This window comes from Diabrotica virgifera, chromosome 1 (genome assembly GCF_917563875.1).
Source record: "Diabrotica virgifera virgifera chromosome 1, PGI_DIABVI_V3a".
NCBI classification, from domain to species: Eukaryota; Metazoa; Arthropoda; class Insecta; order Coleoptera; family Chrysomelidae; genus Diabrotica; species Diabrotica virgifera.
The window spans coordinates 151,631,112-151,655,090 of record NC_065443.1 but is presented as its reverse complement, the minus strand read 5'-3'; the positions used below and the strand labels follow the sequence as shown (position 1 = coordinate 151,655,090).

The window sequence follows — 23,979 nt, the reverse complement described above, 5'->3', positions numbered from 1 at the left end:
CTTACGAGGATTAAGAAATTCAGCCGTTGCAAAATGTGAAGTAACAATAAAACCTGTAGTGTACTAACATAAATTCCTCTTATATTGTCAAATAAAATATACAAATACAATTTGAGAGTTATATGTACTATAAATTTTTATTTTTTGTAATGTTCTGTTAACCGTCTTTTCGATTATCTGTCATACCCTCGGTCCGGTGCCCTGACGGATAATCGAGGTTCCACTGTATTTACTATAGTATTACAAAGAACCTTATGTTTTTAATAATAATTCTTTACGATTTTATTATTCCTTATGATTTCATCACTTGTTATTTATAATATACCGTTGCAGCCTTGAAATACTTATCGCTTTCATCCGTTTATAGGGACGACCAACAAACTGTCTGACGTCACAACCGATTCCGCCCGTTGAAAGAATTTGCAGATTTTAATTGCTTATATTTATTTCATAATAATAAAATAAGATTCTTTTGTAAACTGGGGTTCTTTTAACAATACTAAATAACGTTTGTCAATAATATTTCTTAAATATAATTTTTATGCAAGTACTTATTGGCGAAATTAAGCAATACATGTCAAAATAAAGCGAATATTTATTCTTAAATTGAAAATCACAACAGAAAACAAAAAAAATATTTTTCCAAAATTAAGTTTGAAAGAAAAACAGAACTTGAAATGAAAATTAAAAAAATACGTTATGGAAAAATGTACCTAATTAAATTAATTTTTTTTATTGAATGCATCACGAATCAACAAACGTTTTACTTTATTTCTGACGTGTAACCTTCTCCTAGTTATCTGTACAAATAATAATTAAAAATAAAAAAAATGTCGAAATTGTACAAATTCAGTATCACAAAAGGTAAAACTCTAACAAAGTATATCTTAAAATATCGTGATTATTAATATTACAAATTATAATACAAAATGTTGTATAATACATAATTATGTGGGCCGTTGTCTTTTAGAAGGTCCTGGCTGTGTTTCTCCGGTGGCGATGGGTCCCGATACCTAAGATTCTGCTTGTTCTGGAAAATAAAAGTGGTGGTGTCAGTTCTAAAGGAGAGATGAGGATTGCAAAATAGATTGTGAGATTAAACATACCTTTCGCATTGTGCTGAGGTTCTTCGATGGCATCGGGTCCTGGATCAGGGTCTGATTGCTAAATTGTCATCATCAGTCGTTTCCTGGAAAATAAAAGAGGTGGTCAGATACTGACTTGTGATCATATATCAAGGAGAGATGAATGACTACAAAATAACTTGTGAGATTCTACATACGTCTGTCTCTTTTTTCAGTTTCTTCTAAGTCTATGTCAAAACTGTCTTCCGTGGGTTCAACGTTATCACACAGTCCTTCGCATGATGTGCAAATTAGGGAAAAAGGGAGGTCCTGCATTCACAATTTCGTTGGCAGCCTTTTTTACATTTACATGAAATATACCGAAGTATTGAGTTTGGTGTGGCATCCAAAGTGGTTGGCACTGGCAGGAGACCACTAGTAGTTTTCTTCCACCCCCACTCACGTGATTTGAAATAATGATAACCACTGCTGCACCTGATAGTACACTCACAGTTAATGCTCTCTTGCAGCAGCTTCAGTAGGGGATAATGAGGCAATGTTTCTTATTTTTGTATGATGAAGGTACGTATTGTCTGTATCTCAAATTGTTCAGACTGGTCTCCTTTTTTCCATATAGAGCTATGAGAAACATGTTTCCTGCTCTGACAATCTCATCTTGATGTGCATTACGGTCTTTGAAAGCCCCAGTGGTTGGTTGCCAGTCTGTTTTCTTCTGCAGAACTTTAAGAAATTTCAGTTTCCCCTAATTAAACAATACAGAAGTATTATTACAACCACTCATCGCATGTAGGAATAATATATTTATTTATTTATTTAACCTCCTTTAATACACAACGTCATTACATTAAAAGAGTGCTTACTACGATAATATGGCCCATTATTGTTTTCTCAGCAGCCAGATGAGGGTTGTTGAGGCTTTGCGAAACCTTTCCTTTCCCTGGTTTCAGAAAAAATATATTTTACGACATTTCTCATGAACCTCAACTGTAGTTTTTTTACTTAGCTGAACGTGATGATCATCCTTCCTCTTCTTGTTCGACTAAATAAATGTTTTCAAACCTTTTTTCCGCACCGTCGTCACCTCTTCAACATCATTATCCAGTACTTTATCACAAATAAAACACACGTCAGAAGCCATTTTTAACACCACAAGTAAAGACAACTTGTAGAAATCGTTAAAAACAACAAAATAACTGGGAGCGCAGACGCACAGGTACTTGGGACAAGTTCCGTATTTGTTTGTGCGGTGCCATTCATTTCCACTAACAAGTTTTGGTGCGTTTTTGATTTTGCACTCGTATGCGGTGGTGTGTGCTGTCGTATAAAAAACCGCATGTAAATAATTCAATAAAAAGCTTTCGTCATTTTCCAAAATTTAATGTTGACTCGTTTCCCTGACAACCATTCCCTCTTTTTTTTATAGACGAATATATTTTTAACATTACCCCCGCCTAAAAAGTGGGTTTTGCAGAGACCGCTGAAAAATGCCCATTTTCAACTAATACTTTAGACCGTACGACTCGTCTAAAAAAACCTAAATAGTGGTATTTGTAGAGAATTATAAGTACTAAAATATGAAAGAAATCAGAACTACCCCAAAACTTTCCTAGTGAAAAACACTACGTAACTTAATTAAACGCAGAATGAAAGATTGCATTTTTACCGAGGGCCGAGAGTCTCTAAAAACTTCTATTATGCTTATTTTAATAAGTTACAGGGTCGAAAAAAATTTAGTGTGATTTTTAATTTCAAATATCTCATTCAAAAGAAACTTCTTGGTTATTCTAAGGGACTTTCGGCCTTCGGTAATAATTTAATCTTTCGTCCTGCGTTTAAAATTTTCAAAAATACTTATTAGTTTTCTCAGGATTTGAATACTAGTGAATAGGTTTTGGGCTCTAAGGAATATTCTTCTAGGATTCTACATTTTGTGTTGCATTCTGACAGACAGTAAAAATGAGGTTTTAAAGAAGCAGCCTTTCCCTATGTTTATTATTCTCTGGATGGCTTCGAACTTCTGCATCTCTATGAAATTTCCAAAAAAAATATGAAACATACGATTTTTTGACATTATTCTGTCACTTGAATTACTCAGAACTGAGGACTCGATTATATACAGAGTGCTTCATTGAGAGAGTGTAGTAAATAAGTACCTATCAAGTATTTTTAAAATGACTACTAATTCATTAACTTCAATAATTTATTATTACAGGTTATTAATAATCTTTTAATCTCAAAGTTATTAAACATTTCAAAGTAATTTCAAAATTAAAACCATTAAAATTGTCTGCGCAAAAAATTAAAGCGACCCATTAAACTTAGTTTTCTGTACTCTTTTTAAAACTTGATATACAAACGGATTTTGAAAATTTCAATATACAGGGTATTGTTTCAAGGTCATAATAATTACTTTATATTCTTTTGTTAACCCGGAACTGGATTTTTCTTACCAAATATCAAAAAAAGCAAAATCGGTCACACCCTGTAACTCGGTTACACAAACCGTTAGAGCTAATAAATGTGGTACATCTATAATCGCTTAAGTGACCTCTATTCAACATTTAGGTATTGCCGTTTCTAAATGAAACACCCGGTATAAATAAAACACCTAAGAATAATGCTAAATTATATTGTAATTATAAAATTATTGGTGTTAGTTAAAGTAAATAATACTCACTTTATTTACCATTTTACACCCAATTCTTTAGACCCAAGAGTTATCAATGTCATTTTACAAGAAGTCTTATTATTTCAGTCTGTCAGTGGTAATAGTAATCCAGCAAGCAGCTATTCGGCTAGAAAAACCTCGTCCGTTTTAGCTTCTAAAAAAGAAGTCACCCCACGAAAAAAATCTGCTGTAAAGAAACCAACAGTGTCATCTAGTATTCCGCTGCCGGTTATTAAGCCAGCCAAGGCAACTCCTTCAGCCAAACTATCAAGTCAGACTGTCAAATCTAACACCGGTAAACTTTCCAAGCCAAATTCCGGATTATTAAAGGGTCCGACACAAAATATTAGCAAACACACGTTAGAAATTCAGTTTTTGAATAAAAAGAAAAGATTATCACTTTTGCATAAAGATTTAATAGAAAAACAGAAACCAGTGCTTGATCTCTATCAAAGTTTGGTACATATCAAGAAGAAACTAGAAGAATTCGGAAAGAATGTGTGTTTGGAAGAAATTAAATTAATACCTTATTCTGGTAAGTTCTCTATTTTTTTATTTAGCTTACTGCCTCGACAAATAGTCTAAGATCCGAATAGGTCAAAATGTACCCATCTGCTTGCCGGATGAAACATTTTTTTTTATTAAATTTCATGCATAGAAAAATATTTCTAGCATGGGTTGCCTATCAAAATCGTGTCATAGCTACCCTTAAAGGGGGGCCGGAAGGGGTTGAAATCAATATTCCCAACACATTTTTTTGAAAGTATGGTAGAATAATTTTATTTTTAAATTAAATAAGCATATTCAGTACAATTCATAGATTATTCAAGAAAAAATTCAAGGAAAAATAATGAAAAATAAGCCAACGGTGGCAAATTTTTAGAAGACACCTCAAAATATAATAAATTTTGCGGTGGACATCAGAACTCATCATTGAATCATGGTAAACAATAAATTGAAAAAGATGTTATTCGCTTATGACTTTCTCGAGGTAAAGCTTTCAATTTTTTTTAATTTTATCTAATTTTGACTTTTTCGTACCACTCAGAAGTCAAAACAACGAATTTTTTTTGGAAAAAGGGCGAAAATTAACATATTTATTATTGTTAAACAAAAAATAAGCACACAACAAAAAATATCTCGACAGCTATACCTTGAGGAATATCTAAAGAAAATATATACAAAATTCCAGGTGGTTCGGTAAAGTAGTTTTTGAGTTATAATGTCTACAGCTTTTGAAAGAAGGAGCTTTGAGGAAAACGCGTTTAAAGTATTGTTAACTTTTATTTTCAATTTCTTTTTTGTCTTTCAAATCGTAATATGATGCACACCGAAATATTTTTTGAATCGCAGAGTAATTTACAAAAGAAAATAAAAACAGCTGTTGACCGTTGTTCACTACGTTCAAGCGTGCTGGCGCGAACCTGCTGCAAATCGAGTCGAAGCTAGGGCTATTTAACACTATCTCCCTACCTCCCCACCTTCTACTCGTTTTATAGCAAGTTCGTGCCAACGCGCTTGAGTGTAGTGGGAAACGGTCAACAGCTGCTCTTATTTTCTTTTGTAAATTACTCCGCGATTTAAAAACATATTTCGGTGTGCATCTCTTTACCATTTGACAGACAAAAAAGAAATTGAAAATAAAAGTTTAGAATACTTTAAACGCGTTTTTCTCAAAACTGCTTTTTCAAGCTGTAGATATTGTAACTCAAAAACTACTTGACCAACTCACCTGGAATTTTGTATATATTTTCCTTAGCCATTCCATGAGGTAATGCTGTCAAGATATTTTTGTTTTAAGCTTATTTTTTGTTTAACAATAATAAATATGTTGATTTTCACCATTTTTTTGCAAAAAAACTATTTGTTTAGATTTCTGAGTGATATCAAAAAGTCAAAATTAGATAAAACTAAAAAACTTGACAGCGTTACCTCGAGACACTCATAAGCTAATAAATATTAATTAAATTAATTTATTAAGATTTGGTCATTTTTTAAAGACTCTTGAAAGTAGAAAAAATATTGTTCCTAACTCTTGCAGAAAGTCTCTTTTCCTCACTCGACTGCTTGCCGAACTCCCGCTTCGCGTCGTTCGGCAAACTGCAGTCGAGTGATGACTTTCTGCACTTGTTAGGAAAATAACTATTTTGTGTTAAAGCTAAATGTATACTATCCATGTCGATAGACCCTCGGCGGGCCGGAGTTGGCCCGCGGTCCGTACAACATTTTGCATTCGATTCGGGAGAGCTTCAGGAAAATTCTTGACCACTTGGCATGAAGGACAAATGAAAATTTCGTTATTGTAGGCGGAAAATGAATTTTCCAAAGTGCATCTCAAACTCCTCAAAAAATAATTCATAGAAATGAGTTCAGTCTTCATACTCGGCGGATGTGAGGTCGCTGAATACGAAATTCAGGTCGGCGACACTATAAGAGGTACATGGTGCCCGGTATCTGCGTCGTCTTCTGGATTTTTATGGAAATTAAGTATGAAAAGCACCGAGATTTGTTATCCCGAGGTTTTTGAGGTCGCTGAATAGGAATATTGCTTCGGCGATGCTATACAAGGTACCTGGTGCCCGGTATCTACGTCATCTCCTGGAATTTTATGAAAATTCGTTATAAAAATTTATCTCCTTAACACTGTAAGAGATGACGTAGACGCCGGGCACCAGGTACTTCGTCCAACATCTTCGATGCAATATTCGTGTCCACAAAATCTCAAAAACCTCGAGATAATAAATTTCAACTACAGTAAAACCTCCGTTAACCGAGACCTTTTTAACCGAAACCTCGTTTAACCGAAACGGCTGAGAGCTTCAATAATTTCGTCAATAAAAAGAAAAAGTATATTTTTATCGCAAAACGGAAACAATTCGGTATTAATTTGTCAACATCGTCAACATTGCTTTTATACAACTAAAAAACGCAATTAAATATACAAAACCCCAGCTAGCAAGATAACGTTACACTAACGTTAAATTTAGGTTTTTTTGTATTGTTACGTAACATCTAACAAAAAATGACGTTACTGATACGAAATTTTAATAAGTATATTATACGTATGTATATTTATTCGTTTCTGAAACGTGGCTCTTTGGTAGGTTTTAATGCGTATGAATTTATTCGTCTCTAACACGTGGCTTTTTGGTAGGTATAGACACGTATAGTATTTTTACTACAAAAACGTTATTACGTAGGTCAAAATTTTTGACGTAAGAGAACTGTCAAAACATTAGAATGTGACTTTTCATTATTGCCGTGTTTATAATAAACATAGCAATAATGAAAAGTCACATTCTAATGTTTTGACAGTTCTCTTACGTCAAAAATTTTGACCTACGTAATAACGTTTTTGTAGTAAAAATACTATAGTCAAATCGAATTATTATTGTTGTGTGCCTCAATGTGATTCTTGGATAAAGCGTACCTAATAATAATTTATCGTTTCATTCTTTCCCTAAATAGGATAAACAAAATAGAATTCTATTCAATGACAGTTTAGTTGAAAAACGAAAGGTTTGGAAATATCTTCTAAAAATGGGGAAGCAGCCTAGTCCTTATATGAAAGTGTGCAGTTTTAGAATGAAGATTACTTCAAGGGTATGTTTATGTATATATTGTAATATAAAGTAGCTATTAATAATTTTGTCTCTTTCTCTCACATAAAAGTCAAATATATAATAAATGTTTATTTCAAATATTTAATAAATGTGTCAGCATCATGTATGTGGTTTTATTTACACAATAATTTTAAGTCCTATTTATAAATATCATTTATACCGAAAATTCTCCTAAAAAGTGACGTTTTTGTGACGTTAAAAAGGTTACGTAGAAATAACGTAAAAATGTTACGTAACATCGCTGTGACTTTTATACGTATATTTTAGGTAAAATTTTATGTAACTTTTGACGTAACTTCTCCCAAAATGTTGACGTTTGTTTGACGTTATATATACGAACACTGTTAGCTGGGACATTACGAAATCACCTCATAGTACGTTTTTATACCAACCTTGAGCAAGAATACTACGAATACAAGAAGAATACAAAAAACAATGTTATTTTTAACCGAAATTCTTGTTATCCGAAATGGCCTCCCCCCAATTATTTCGGTTAATGGAGGTTTTACTGTATTTTCATAACGAATTTCCATAAAACTCCAGGAAATAACATAAATACCGGCCATTAGGTACATCGTACAGCATCTTTGATGCAATATTCGTGTTTAGCGACCTCAAAAACTCCGGGATAACAAGTTTCAACGATTTTTATAATAAATTTCCATAAAACTCCAGGATACGACGTAGATACCGGGCACCAGGTAGGGGAACAAGGGGCTTGTTGTAACAGGGATAAGTAGTAACACGGCTTTTTCATAGGTTATTTGACCGTTTTTAACTAATTTAGCTTACTCAATCTTATTCTCTTATCGCCCTGCAAGTGACACCGTCTAGCCAGCCATCCTCCGATAGTTGCAAATAGTAGTTTTGTGCAGTGCTTCATTTGGATGAGGTAATTTAAAATTTGACTCTCATAAAATTTTGGTTATCGCTATTGTTTTAAACGGAAATGAATCTTTCGGTGTTCATTTATTTTCTTTTCTAAATTTAGTTATACTTTGAAGTTGCTTAACGATTTTACGATTAGCAAGATATTTTTACAGTTATTTTAATAAATATACAAAAGTGTGCTACGGGGTATGTTGTAAGAAAACGTTGGGGCTTGTTGTAACATGTTACCAATTGCGCTGAATCTTACTAAATTTATTATCTACAATATAAAAAAGTATTATTTAGTTTAGTAATAGTCCAGAACGAGACAACATAAAAGAAAATCAGAAAGGGCAACTCAAAGCCAGGAAGTGCAGTCTACGAGTTAGGTTCAGCGGAAATTTTAGATAATCAATGTAGTATAAAGCAAGCAAGTAGAACAGCACGGACTGTGTCATGTATCTTTATAACGATATAGAAAAAAAGAAAAACATTAAGAGTCTACAAGTGGGCTGTACTAAACCAGGGATAGTTTTTACAGCCGAAGAAGAAAGTAAAATGGCTTCATATATTCTGAAGTGCACCGAAGTATATTTTGGACTAATTCCCATGAAGATGCGGAAACTGCGTTACCAATATGCTGTGAAACTCAGTGCTAAGCAACTTTCTTCTTCTTGGTATCAAAATTATACAGTTGCAGGGCCGTCTTAACCATACACAGCGCCGGGGTGCAAGACTCATCTTTGCGCCCCCTTTTGTCAGAAGATTATATTGGTTATAGGTACGGTAAAATTAAAACTAATTATGTTTGCTTGTTTTATTTATACAGGGTGAGCCAAAGAAAACAGTTCACCTCGATATTTGGCAGTATTTATTAGATTTTAAGGAAATGCCGAAACAGGTCAATTTTTATTTTTAAATTACAATTTTTATATGCATTTCATACTAGTGACGTCATCCATCTGGCCATGATGACGTAATCGACGATTTTTTTTAAATGGGAATAGGGCTCGTGTGTGGTAGCTCATTTGAAAAGATGTTCAATTCTCTATTCAGCAATATAAACATTAATATCTTTATTTATGCAGGGTTGGACAAAAAAATAATTTTTGAATTAAATTAACTGGCAGAAAAAGAAGAATCTATGTAATTTATTTTACTTAAAATACATTCTAGTGCTGTCAGAAAATAGAAAAGCATGTTTATTTGGCAAATAATCATTGCTTTCCGCTTAAATTAAATGTTCAAACTGCCAAGAGGTAGATGGGAAGCTGTTTGTATTTCATTTAAACGAAAAGAAATATTTATTTGTGAAATAAACATTTTTTTCCATTTTCTGACAGCAGGACAATGTATTTTGAGTTAAATAAATTACACACATTCTTTTTGCGTCAATTAATTTAATTAAAAAATTATTTTTTTGGCCACCCTGTATAAATAATGATATTAATCTATATATTCCTGAATAGAAAATTGAACACCCTTTCAAATGAACTACCACATGACTCCTATTCCCATTAAAACATCGATTACGTCATCACGCTCAGATGGATGACGTCACCAGTATGAAGTATATGCCAAAAATTGCAATATAACAATAACAATCGAAATATTTCTGCATTTCCTTAAAATCTAATAACTACTGCCAAATATCGAGGTGGGCTGTTTTCTTTGGCCCACCTTGTATATTAAAAAACATGGTTTCAGTATTCAAAAAAGATCAATCTTATAAACTATACCATATTTTTAAAGTCTATCAAAGTCAACTTTTCTAGCTTTTAAGTCGGCAAAAGTTTTTATTGCTTCGGTGATATCTATCTTTACTTGCTTTTCTATAGGTACTTATTAAAGCCAATTATTTTTGATCAATTTAAGTTTAGAAAAATACCTTTCTCCTTCAGCTATTTATCTGGAAGTGTTAAATATATCTTTAGACATGTAGACATATTTAGGAAAGCGGAGAGTAAATTATTTTAGATATAACTTAAAATATTGAGTGGAGTTGTGTCTATATTTTAAAAAAATATTAGTAACAATTCTCATGGAATAGATCTTCACCATCTATATCAGATCTATTTCTAAGCGCTAGATTTTTTTTTGTAAATTTAAACACTGTGTTGTTTTTTAAGTTTTCTTCGGAGTTTCTCCAAAACAATATACTTTCCATGAAAGAAAAATTATAATTATGTTCCCTCAACATTTCAAATCTTACAAGTGATTCATTGTCACTCGACATTCAATATTGGTCAAAATAGTATACTCGTCACCTTTTTGAAATTATTGTCGGAATAATCTAAATGGGTTTCATATTTCATTTCCATATCGTAGGTATAGTAAGCATTAATAGCCTTTGTAAAAAATATCGAAAGTGGACTTGTATGTTTTTGTTATTTGTAGTTTTTTTAAGGACAAAAAGCGCAAGTTTGAGCCTAGCAAGTTTTCAGCTTGCGCCCCTTGGACTTGGCGCCCGGGTGCCTCGCACCCCTTGCACCCCCGGGTTAAGACGGCCCTGTACAGTTGGTCCAGATTGGGTCCAAAATTTTATGCGTAGAAATCTACATTTATATTTAAGGACACCAGAAGCCACATTAAGTCGAGCAACATCTTTCAACAGGACCAACGTTGGTATTTTCTTCGAAATATTCCAAAAAATTCGAATTTTCGTAATGTTACAACCTGCCTCAATAGATGTTACAACTAGCCCCAAGCGCGGGGTAAGTTGTAACAATGCACTTTTTTTGGTAAAATGCTAGTTGATTAAAAAATAACAGTCTTCTTAACTTTTTTCAGTTCAATTTTATTCAGAAAGAGTTAAACTAGCGTTTAGTGTTTAATTAGTGATCATTGGGAAAATAGCTGTCAAGATATATTTGATTTTATGAAAAATGCTACAACTAGCCCCCTGCTCCCCTGCCACGTACAGCACCTTCGATGCAATATTCATGTTTAACAAGATCAAAAATTCCGATATAATAATTTTCAACTATTTTAATAACGAATTTCCATAAAAGTCTAGAATACGACGTAAATACCGGGCACCAGCTTCGCCGACCCTATGTATATTCCTGTTCAGCTACCTCAAAACCCAACGAGTACGCAAATTGAACTTATTTCCATGATTATTTTCCGAGTTGTAAATTTTTATTTTTTGAACACTTTAATACCTATGCACTTTGGAAAATGCATTTTCCGCCTACAACAATACAGTTTTTATTTGTCCCTCATGCCAAGCGGTCAAGAATTTTCCTAAAGCTCTCCCGAATCGAATGCAAAAGGTTTCATAACAATCCGTCTTACTTTAAAAAAGTTAGAAGTGTACTGCTTTATTCCCTCGCCTATATGCTGTTAATATGAATGCTCCAATTAACCTAGATACTTGATACTTGAACTACCTCATTTTTTGTTATTTCTAGTTTCTCTCCAAATAATTTCAGCTCACTCAGTCTATACTCAGCTTTTAACCCAGGAGGAGTAATTCAAATTTACCGCGCCGTAATGCTTGTTTGTAATTGGTCCAACCTCAGGCAAGTTTACTCCACTGTCAGTGCCGTTTTATGCACTGGGCGCTTGGGGCGGGCGCCCAGGGGCCCAAGCCCCGGAGGGGCCTGTAAGGACTGTAAGGACCTTTTACTAATAAAAAAGTAAAGTCCTCTAAATAATCTACGTATTTTCCAAAATAGAAAAAAATACGACGAAATACATGCGTTTTCTAAATGGTCTGATTTTAAGACTGATGACTTTATAAAAACTGTAAACTTTTAAACAAAAAAGTGATTCCTTAGAACATTGTAAAAAAATGTTTGAAGATAAAGAAAAAGCTTATTATAGAAGATTAAATAAAAGCAACATTTATAGAGGAAAACCCAGTGGAGGCAAAGAAAAGAGAGATTGGCTAATATACGACGCAAGTGTTAAAGCTGTTTATTGTTACCCGTGCAAATTATTTTCATTTGAAAAAATAGTTTAACTGAGTTTGGATGGACCCACTGGAAACATTTGAATATTTTGCTCAAATCTCACGAAGAAAGTAAATTACATCTTAACTCTATGGTTAGGTACATTAATAACAAGTTCATCATTGATTGGAGTTATAGACGCTGCCTTGAAAGAGCAAGTAAAATGCGAAGCTGACTATTGGATAAACGTCCTAAGAAGAGTTGTTGTCCCTAATAAATGAGTTGCTTCTCAAGGACTAGCATTCCGATGATCCAATGAGGATTTAACGAGTCATCATAAAGGAAATTACTTAAGTTGTCTTGTATACTAGGCTAAATTTGACTACTTCTTAGCTGAGTATTTACAACAAAATGCGAATAAATGAAAAGGTTCAGTTAGCTATCTGTCTCACCAAATTTGCAATGAATTCTTGGAAGTAAGAAATCAAAGCTTGTAAAAACTTTTGACGCTGTAAATGCTATGCTTTAGTTAAAAACTAGGTATCCATCAAACCTGTTTCTTCCAGTTAATCAATAACAGAGACGAAAAATTAGCAATTATGCAAAAGCAATACGTGAACGTGAAGAAACTGTGGACTTAAACGTGTCAATTGGAGTAGAAATAATGACATCTATTTTGAGATTTGTTGGAGACGTAAGAAATATGTCAAGCGAAATTGAACTAGAAGCCAAAAATATTTTTTTGCGAAGACGATGATATATCGCGCACCTAGTTCAATAGTGCCACAAGTGCAAAACACAATATTCTCGAGAAATGAGCAGAACGTTCTGTAGTAAACACGTTATGCCCTGTAAATAATTTATTTTGAGAATGACTGGCTTCAAAATTACTAGGTAGCAAATTATACACTTATTGGCTGGATCTTATTACAATTTATTAAAAATAAAATTATTTTGATAATTATAATTATTATTTTGATAGTTATGGCGATATTGCATTGTGAAGAAAGTCATTTATAAAACGATACCTAGGAGATACGGCGGCAATATAATGAAAAAATCAATTGATTTTTGCAGTTGTGGCCGTATTGAATTATATCGGTTGTATTGTGGCAGTGTATATTATCGCCACATCTCTCTTGATTTTTGCAGTTGGCCGTATTGAACGTATTTAATTACATCGGTTGTATTGTGGCAGTGTATATTATCGGCATATCTCCCAGTTATGGCCATATTGCATTTTCAAAACCTCCAAAAACCCTACAGTGAAATACCGAAGTAACTTACTTTATACTTATCCAAAACAATATTTTAGTTCAGGCTGTATTGCATTAGATGGGCCATTATATAGGCAATATTTTACAGCCTTAACCCAAAATTCGAATTTTTTGCAGTTGTGGCACAATTGAACTAGGTGTGCGATATGCTACAAAGATGTTACATCAGCTGTTAGATGATTTTCTACGTTAGATAAAGAAGCAGTCAAGACGTCAATTAATACTTTATATGTGAAATATAAAAAATATGTTGATGAAACCAAAGAGAACTTGCATAATGAAATTACCCATTCTATAACATTATGCCAAAAGTTGAATAAACATTGTTGAATAAACAGGATGTAAATATTGTAAAGGCAACATTTCTCAATATTTTACCTTTACTGCAAGTTTATTTCACGATACCAACTTCTACTGCATCAGGCGAGCGGCCTTTTTCGGCTTTAAAAAGAATAAAATTATATTGAACGCCAAATTTGGGTCAAGAAAATCTAGACGCATATAACTATTGTATTATAGAAAATGAAGATCTGGAGCAACTGAATGGTGATAGTATTATCTGACAGATTGCTAATGCCTAGTCAAGCAAAAAAGTGATCTAATTTTTGTCATATGTATATTTTAGAATATATTTTTTGTTTGTCATTTGTTGTTTCTGTTTTTTTTTTATACATTTTTAAATGTATTTTTTGGAATATTTTTAAGTTTGCTATTCTTCTTGTTTGCTAAAAATTGTGTATGGATTTTACGGGTATAAATACATGAATGTGTTTTCTTGTAAAAAAATCTGACAACGAATAGCAATTAATAGCACCTCTAAATATTCAGCGCCCAGGGCCCGAAGTTAGGTTAAACCGGCACTGTCCACTGTCATGAAATTTTGACACTAGTGGCATTTATGAAGTTTAGACACTGTTGGCATTTCATAGGTTAATTAAGTTATATTGGCGATTTTTTGTTTTTTCTGAGTTCTTCATTTAATTTTTAGATATTTAATCTGCTTTTATATAAAAACCGGTTGTTTTTAAAACTCTTCAGCAACATATTAGTATAATTTAATATTTATGGATATAAGTTCAAGCCAAAAATAAGACAAAAAAAATATTTATGGAGTACCTTCGAAGGCCGACATGATCAGTCAAAAAAGAAGATGTATTTGGTGATTTTTCTATCGACTTTTTTGGGTGTGAATCTGTCTTTTTAGTTTATTCCTCCTGCACTGGCGAAGCGTCCATGTAACCATTGTTACCATTGGTAACAGTTAAAATTTTTAAATAAATATTTTATGACTACTATGAAATAATTCCATTTATATTTTTTAAAAATAGAAATATTTGGTAATAGTATCTACCTAATTCAGTAAAATAGCCAACTAGACGCACGAAAATATCAGCGAGTTTATGTAAAATCGGTTGCACGTTATTATAGTACGCCCTTACCACAGTATAAAGAGGTTCCATATTTATTATACTGTGCCCTTACCGTGCGCCGCGCCGTTTACCACTTCTGTGAGTGGCAACGATAGTAGGATCTTTGACTGGATCGTCTCTGAAAATTTTGCGGGGACGATGGCTCTGAAACCGCGTATTGGTGTTACCAAATTTTAATTTGGTGACGCTAGGTAGGGCCGGTGTCTGTCGGGACAGAAAATACCGACCGTAAGAATATCAGACTTAATAAATGCAATTTTAATTATTATTATAATTATAGGTAATAATTATAATTCCATTTATGAAGTCTGTTATTCTTAGGGCCGGTATTTTCTCGATTAAACTCCGGTTAGTTAACCGTACCGGCCCTTTGGATTCGATTATTGCATAATATGCATTATTAATTATTAGTTTATAACTTGTAACTGTACTTGCTTATTATACAGATAATATATCTATACCTTTTTATCCTATATAAATCATATTAATCGATTTTAATTACTTGTCGAAATATATTAACAACAACATTATTATAATATGACATATAATAATATTGATTATACAGTACATTGTAGTGTATAATCAATAAAATAAAAATTATTTAATATTTTAGGCTAAAAATGACAAATGAATGTACTGATTATTATACTAATTATACAATTTGGATTTTTTAATAAAGTATAAAGGTGATATAATACATATTTTACCTAAAAACAACAAATATGTTTTTAGTTTGTAGATACTTTATATATTTTCTTAAATTTTTAATTTTTTAATTTTATTTCATCTATTTTTATAATAGACCTGGATCGCGCGTACCAAAAAAAGTTGATTAATAGCAAGCTGAAAATTCACGGTGTCTAGTCGAACAAACTTTGATGTATGGGAACACTGTATATATAAAAATATTTATAAAATACATTATATATATATATAGATAATATATAATATATCTGGTATATATTTAATATCTGGTTTTGGTAACACTTTAGAAAAAGTCACGCGTCGCCACTGTCCTCCTGGTTTAAAAACAAAAGTAAAGTTCCTCGTTTATGTAAAGGCTACTAGTTTAGTTTTAGAAGGACCGATAGATAGTTTTTTTTCATATCCCAGTTTTCTATGTAATGAAGGGCATATCGCATCTAATCCGTAACGGTATTGTAATAGTTACCCTCAGGTTTTTGGTACCATCATACGTATCTGCGGACAGGCGTGGATCTAGAAATTCATAATAGCGTGGGGGGGAGAGGGGCACCAAAACCTTACAGGGAGTCATCGATGATACCTACTGAGCTCTTTCTGTATTATCGAGTCCTAGGTGACTTGGTACGTCAGAGTATCTCCCATAAATTTTCGTGCGCCTTTAGAAGTGGAGAGTAGCACCGCTTTTTGCATGGTCTTCTAGAGATGTTCATTAAGACCCAGGTGTTACGTTCTCTAAGAGGTTCTTCGAAATGACTCTAGCAGTACACAGAATCACAGGTATTGTTTGGATACTTTTCATTCTCTATTATCTCATGATTTGTATTTCTAGATCTCTGTACTTGGCGATATGTTCGTTGTATTTAACACGTAAATTACTACTGTTAGGTAATGCCACACCGATCAGTGTTATTTGCTTAGTAAGTTTATTAACTAGTATGACATCCTGTCTATTTTGTGCCACTGATAGATCTGTGAGCACAGTGTGATCCCGGTATACCTTGTAGTTGTCGTTTTCAAGCATTCTGTCAGGAACGGAGGAACGTATTGATAATAAGGGAGATGGTCGGTTTGGAGAAGTCCCAGTTTGCTAGCTAGTTCTTGGTGGTTCTAGCCAGTTCCGACAAACGCCTGGCAGCCCCCGGTAAGATGGATGATTTATTGGGCTTGACATCCGTATCGGCATTTATCATGGACATTTGTATGGCTTATCATTGTTATTGATATCGTAAACTAAAATAATTTTCACCAGGAAAAACATAAAGGATAATTTCAATTGCAATTTAATGTTTTACTTGTAAGCATTTTGAGTTTTTTGCTTGTAAACACTGAATTTCAGAGAGCATTTTTAAGATGGTTTTCAAGAATTTGATCTCTTGTATCAACTATATCCCTGAACTTCCCTTCGTTTGAATTATTAATTGATTCAGACGATTCAATATTTACAAATCAATATCACCATCATTTATGTGCCCTCCTATAGGATCCTTTTGCCTTTTTGTTTACTGTTTTTGCAACTGCATTGTTACTACAACAGTTGAACCATAACGTTTTCTGCCTTACCTTCAGACACGTTTTTAACGTTACTACATTTGAACTGAGCTGTTTTATTGTAATTATTATCAAAATGGCCCCTCAATACTTCACAAGTTTTTTTTTTAATTTCGGACGGGGCTTCGTAAGCAGGTGATGTATAATGACGCTATGCTTTGTCTCCCCTTTTAGGTTTAACCTAGGCTCGAAACAAACACACTTACGGCAGTAAGTCTCTTCATCTTTATTGCTGTAAGTTAACCACGCGAATTTATTTAACACATATGATGAAATTGTCTTGACTGTCCCGATTCTAATGTTGAAAATCTGTATTAATTTTCTGGAACCCTCAGATCAATTAGGACTCGATATTTGAGCTCATCACTGTACGTTTCGTTACCCACAAAAGCAACATACATCGTTATAATTAGGAGCTGCCGAACCTGTATCCCACGTAATTATTTCTGGGGATAATATATTAACATTAATACTGCAGTTTCCGATATCTGACGTTAACATAGGCCTCTCTTCTTCTTCTTCTTCTTCTTCTTAACTCAGGCGAGACTCGTTAGTCTCTGGCACTTGGTCATATGACCTTTGTACCAAACCCTGTTCTTCTCATTAAACTTTAATAAGTTCTGTGGCCTCAACGAAGGTCAACAGTTTTCTTATTGGTAGTTTTAGGATCTCGTCTGGTTCAAACCTCATTTGGCCAGTGAAGTCCTGCCTTGCATTACCTAGCACACTGCAATGGCATAGTATGTGTATGGCAGTTTCTTCTTCCATTTCGCACTTTCTGCACCATGGTTCATTCACCTTACCTAGTTCAGTTACCGTTTTGATCTCTCGTTTATTGAGGTTCATTAAACTGTTCGAGAGTTTTTTATCAATATTCTTGATTATTTTTTTAGTCTGGATTTGCCCCCCTTGAGTGGTTCTCCATTTATTTTAATGATTCTTTATCAGCCACTTCTGAACCTCGTTTTTCATAGCATCTTTAGTGATGCCACAGAAAGGTTCTGGGCCTTCAAAAGTTTCTCTCGAGCCTTGTTTCGCTAACATATCTGCTCGTTCGTTCCCATGCACCCCTTCATGACCCGGCACCCATATTAAAGACACTTTATTGTCTTTTGCCAGGTTATTGAGGAGATCTTTGCAGTTTCTCACCAGTTTTGATTTGGTGAGAGGGTTCTTTACAGCCAGAATAGCCGATTGGCTATCTATCTGTGTAAATATTGATTCTCTTAGCTTTAGGGTCTTCATCAATGATTTCATCAATGCAGGCCACCAAAGCAAAACTTCAGCCTGGAACACCGTTTTATGTTGATTTAGGCTGTAAGATTTATTATAGTTACATGTTTGCCCAAAGACTCCTGATCCAGTACCATCGGCAGTTTTAGATCCATCAGTGAACCATATTAAGTCCCCATTAATATTTGGGACTTTTTGTTCTCTAGATGGTATAACAGTGAAGATTAGTTCTGGTGTCATCATATCTGAGTTCATCATAAAGATGGATTCCTCAAGTATAGTCCCAGTAATGTTTGTGTGGCTATTCAATACATAATTTCGCATCCAAGTATTGTTTGCTTTAAGTCTCAGGATGGTCATAAAGGCTACCGCCGAAATATATAATTCCAGAGGAGGGAGACCTGTGATAGCCTCTAATTAAGCCGTTCCTGTACTATTCAAGGCTCCTATTATATTTAGAAGCGCTTGTCTTTGTAGGGTGGTGAGAGTGGTCACACAAGATTGCAAAGTCGTCTTTCTCTACCAGAGTACTGACCCATAAGTGACTGTCGGTCGTATCACTGATGTGTACAACCAACATATCACCTTTGGTTTCAATCCCCAGGATTTACCTACAACTCGTCTGCAGTTCCAGAAGAGTCGCTTAGCTGCATTGGTTATATTGGTAATATGAGTATTCCAATTGAGTTTCGAATCCAGGGTTACCCCTAGACCCTTAACCTCATTGGTTCTTTCCAGTACCTCTCCAAATAATTTCAGCTCACTCAGTCCAGTAAGCTTCCTCTTATTTGTAAAGGCTACCAGTTTAGTTTTAGAAGGGTTCACGAAGAGGTTCTCTTTCAGACACCAGTTCTCTATGTAGTGAAGGGCATATCGCATCTGATACGCAACAGTGCTGGGAAATTTTCCCCTAGTTACTATTACGATATCATCTGCGAAACCCTGGACCCAGATTCCTTGGACGCTTAGCCCATGAATCAGATCATCGACAACTATATTCCATAATGACGGTGACAATACACCGCCTTGAGGGCATCCCTTAGTTGCCCTCAGATTTATGGTATCTTCATGCGTATCTGTGGATATTATTCTGCTCTGAAGCATCTGAATAATCCACTTGCATGTTGTGTTGTTAACATAGGCCTATAATTATTATCAGCAACATTAGTAGACCCAGAAATTACTTCAGAACAAGGCTTTTTCATGAACTGCAGTACCTATGTTGGTTTGATTTTTCATTTGGATATATTTACCGCTATCAAACACTCCAACTTAATCTCACTAGCCGTCGTTTATGGATAGTCGGTATTGAGATTAAGAAAATAAAAGTAGCCCCGTCTGTGTAGATACTGCCACATACGTTCGGCTCTTTTGCAAATGCATTCTGATATACTCTTCATTGGTTGGAAAACATCTTCTGTATAAAATAATTATTAAAATCAAGCAATTTACAACTAACAGTGAGGTTCATTCGCTGAAATTGAGACAATGTTGTAAAATTTAAAAAAAAATATTTGTAGACTACATATAATAGGGAGGTCTAAAGCCCCTTAGACCCCCTCTGTATCTGCGCCTGTCTGTGGATATTCTTCAGGTCTGATGCACCTGAATTATCCACTTGCATATTGTGTTACTGATTTTCTTCATCAGTGCACTATGTATAGACTCCATGGAGGTTTTTTCAAATACACCTTCGATGTGTAATAATCAGTAATCTAACTGACCGGGACACATTGTAAAGTTTAATTTTTTAGCGAAGATAAAATTGTATTTATTTGAAATAGAGAATTTATTATTATTATATATTATAGGGATTCCAGAAACTCCAAAAGATGTCGAAGCAGGAGCGGGGGAGAGTGTCCCAGCGGAAGTCGTTTTTGGAATGCAAACTTCAATCGAAAATATCCCTAAAACTTTGACAGAAATTTGTAAAAACTTATTAGATCGAAGAAATAATATTGTTGAGCTATTAGATAGTGTGATTAACTCTGAAATAGACGCCGGTGATTTAACTGATCAAATAGAATCTTTGAAAAGAGAAGGAACTCAATTAAAAAGTCATTTAGATATCGTTCTGACAGAGCACGAAGGCAAAATTAGGGACATAGTAAAAAACTGGCAAAAAGTACTTAACGATAAGACTCAGATTGGTTCGGACGGCAAAATTGAAGAACTTGAAGAAAGTCTAAAAGCTCAGGAAAAACTAACGAAAGATGCAAATCAGGTATGCTATTTTTAGATTTAAAAACAATTACTCATCAAATCAAAATTTTTTCTCCTTATTAATTTCTTAAATTAATTAGTACAGTCTATGGGGGTATTTGGCTCCAAATTCCATCCTACAGCATCAATTTACTTGATATTTTCACAGTACCTAAGTAGGGAATAGCTCAATAAACAAAGTCTATCCTATATCTTATGCCCCTTTTATCTTAAGGGTGGTTCCCACCCCTTCTCTGGGGTGGAAAATTTTATGGTGAAAATAACCACGGACGTTGCTATAGAACCTAGCAAAAACAGTTCTAAATTTTTTTTAACACTCAATACTTTTTGATTTTAACTATTTAGAATGGGAAATAAGCCACAATATTATTAAAAAATGATTTTTATTAACGTTTCGACGCCCAAATCGGGTGCCGTTGTCAAAATACAAAATACTATTAATATAAACAAAAATGTTGTTGCTTAGTAAAAAAAAATTCTTCTAATAATTTATTTAATTTGACTCATTTATATCGGCAATTCAGATACATATGATACATTTTAAAGTAGAAGACTTTAAAATGATATTGCCTATATTTATGAGTTGCGTTCCTGGGACGACTTTACTGAAAGATAGTTCATTCGATTACATGAAATCAACCCCAACTCAAGAATATCCGTCACAAAAAAAAAATCATTTTTTAATAATATTGTGGCTTATTTCCTATTCTAAATAGTTAAAATTGTAAAAATGCCACAACAAAATAGCTTCAGAACAATACTTTTTGAGTTATTTGATGTTCATTGAAATATGACACCTTTTCGGACGGTTTTTTGCGAATTCCTTAAAAACTATGCATCTAACAAAAAAGCTATATAAAACATTTTTGTAGCTTTTAAAAAAACAAAGAGATTCGTTTTCTAGTAAATATTCTAGTTATAATATAAAAAGAGATATAGTAGGCAAAAAGAGCATTTTGCTCTTGCAAGAGTATTTTGTGCAAGCTCAAATCGGTGTATTCAAATTGAAATAATAGAGAAATGGTCAATTTTAGAGCTTAAAGACCTTAAAAAAGACCTGGTCAAAAGACCTTACAAATTAGCACTGTTATGCCGCGTCCTCACTGGTAAAAATTTGCGTCGAGCCAGCTGTTCGTCGCAAATATTTGCGAGCTCGAAGTAAATTGTACTAGTGTGGACGTGTTCGTCGCATAAATCAGACGCAAGAATTTTCGACGCACACAACGCACACGCTCTATCGGTTATCCTTTTCGAGCGAAGATCAAATGATTTGAGCACCGCGTAAAAATTTGCGACGCAAATTCTTGCGACGAACCATTAGTTTAATATTGTTCTGAAGCTATTTTCTTGTGGCATTTTTATAATCAAGTATATTTAAATGGGAAATAAGCCACAATTTTACCTAAAAATGATTTTATTAACGTTTCGACGCCCAAGTCGGGTGTCGTTGTCAAAATACAAAATAATACTAAATAAATAAAAATGTTGTTGCTTAGTAAAAAATTCTTCTAATAATTTATTTAATCTGACTCATTTTTATTTATGACTTGTGAATGCGAACAATTTTATATAGGTGAAACGTCAAGACCAATAGACGTTAGAGTAAATGAACATCAGTCTTATATAAAAAATAGAGAATTTGATAGATCTCAAATATGTCAACACGCATGGGATAATGAACATAGAGTTCAGTGGAGAGATTCAAGTATAGTCCTAAAAGAAGCAGATAGTAAAAAGAGAAAAATCAAAGAAGCGGCTCTAATTATGCTAAATGAAACCAATTGTGTCGCAAATTCCTCGGTAGAATGCAGTAGGATGTGGTTACCCATATTAAAGGAGGAAGTCAATAGAAAGAAAATACCACAATTAGTAAATCAGTAACATATCGAGTTAGTACATATTTAGTATTTTAGTATTATTTAAAATTTAAAATATCAAGTCAGAATTTGGTATTAGTTTTGAGAGTAAACTAAATGTAAACCCAAATACTTACGATGTCGGGATAGTATCACGAGGTTTTTCCTGGTTTTCCCTCGTGATTTACTATGAAATCTCTAACGCGAGAATTTCAGTGCCACCGTTGCATTTGGTTGTCTTTTTAAAGACAGATTACATGCTATGATTTTTTGTGGCGGATATTCTTGAGTTGGGATTGATTCCATGTAATCGAATGAACTATCTTTTAGTAAAGTCGTCCCAGGAACGCAACTCATCAATATTGGCAATATCATTTTAAAGTCGTCTACTTTAAAATGTATAATACGTGTCTGAATTGCCGATATAAATGAGTCAGATTAAATAAATTATTAGAAGAATTTTTTACTAAGCAACAACATTTTTATTTATTTAGTATTATTTTGTATTTTGACAACGATACCCGACTTGGGCGTCGAAACGTTAATAAAATCATTTTTAGGTAAAATTGTGGCTTATTTCCCATTTAAATATACTTGATTAGTTTAATACGCACGAAAAATTTACGATTGCGGACGCGCCATTAGATGTTGATTACATTCAAACTAAGCAAGATATGGTGCAAAAAAAAATTATGACTAATGTATTTTAAGAAAAAACGAGAAGTATATTTAACCCCTCATTTACCAAAATTCAAATGCATCGTTTTCCTTCTATAGTCCGTCCCACCTTGACTTTACAGTATAGGGAACATAGGCAATGCAATCCTTATGAGAGTTTTTAGCGCAGTGATGCTGATTTTATCAAAAAGAATTTGTAATCGAACATTGAAGAGATTAAATTAAAACTGTTTTAGAAAGGCAATCTGCAATTTTAGGATGTATATGCGTAATAACTATAGTATATTAAATATACTTAAACGCATATGAATCCTAAAATTGTAGATTGCCTTTCTAAAACAGTTTTAATTTATTCTCTCTAATGTTCGATTACAAATGCTTTTTGATAAAATCGGCATCACCGCGCTAAAAACTCTTATAAGAACTGCATTCAGGGCCGGATTTGAGGGGTGACAGGCTGGGCAGCTACCTAGGGCCCCCACATTCCTGCTCCCACAAAACCTGAAACTTGAAAAACGCAGCACATTATTCACATAGAATAATTTTTGGCAATCAATTAACTGTGAGATTTCGTTACGTGGAAGGTTTCTCTCCTGTTGAAAATGTATTTTTGCCAAATCACGATCATAAAGCAGAAGGTAAAAGGTACTTATTTTATTATCTAATGACATTCTTTCCAGATGATATCGATTTGAAAAACTGCATGGAATAGTCCTACGACAACGCCTCAGTTATGAGTTAAAAATACAATGGTGTCCAGGTTAAAATTAGATAACATAATATCTTGGCGTTGTGGATTCCGTGTGCCGCCCATTCTCTAAATTTAGTTGCAAAAGCTGCAGCTAAGTGTTGTCCTGCTGCCATTGCATTCTTTGATTTCTTGGAAA

The 23,979-nt window shown here is 33.7% G+C and overlaps 1 protein-coding gene across 6 annotated transcripts in view; it reads left to right on the top strand.

Annotated features, from left to right (window-relative positions):
* The window catches only part of LOC126881184 (myosin-8-like), a 196,828-nt gene that overhangs the window by 17,451 nt on the left and 155,398 nt on the right, over nucleotides 1–23,979 (top strand). For all 6 annotated transcript variants that reach the window (XM_050645285.1, XM_050645280.1, XM_050645295.1 and 3 more), the window contains exons 3-4: nucleotides 3,841–4,288; nucleotides 20,147–20,559. In XM_050645285.1, coding sequence (XP_050501242.1) covers nucleotides 3,841–4,288; nucleotides 20,147–20,559 — 861 coding nt within the window. The remainder of the gene's footprint in view (nucleotides 1–3,840; nucleotides 4,289–20,146; nucleotides 20,560–23,979) is intronic.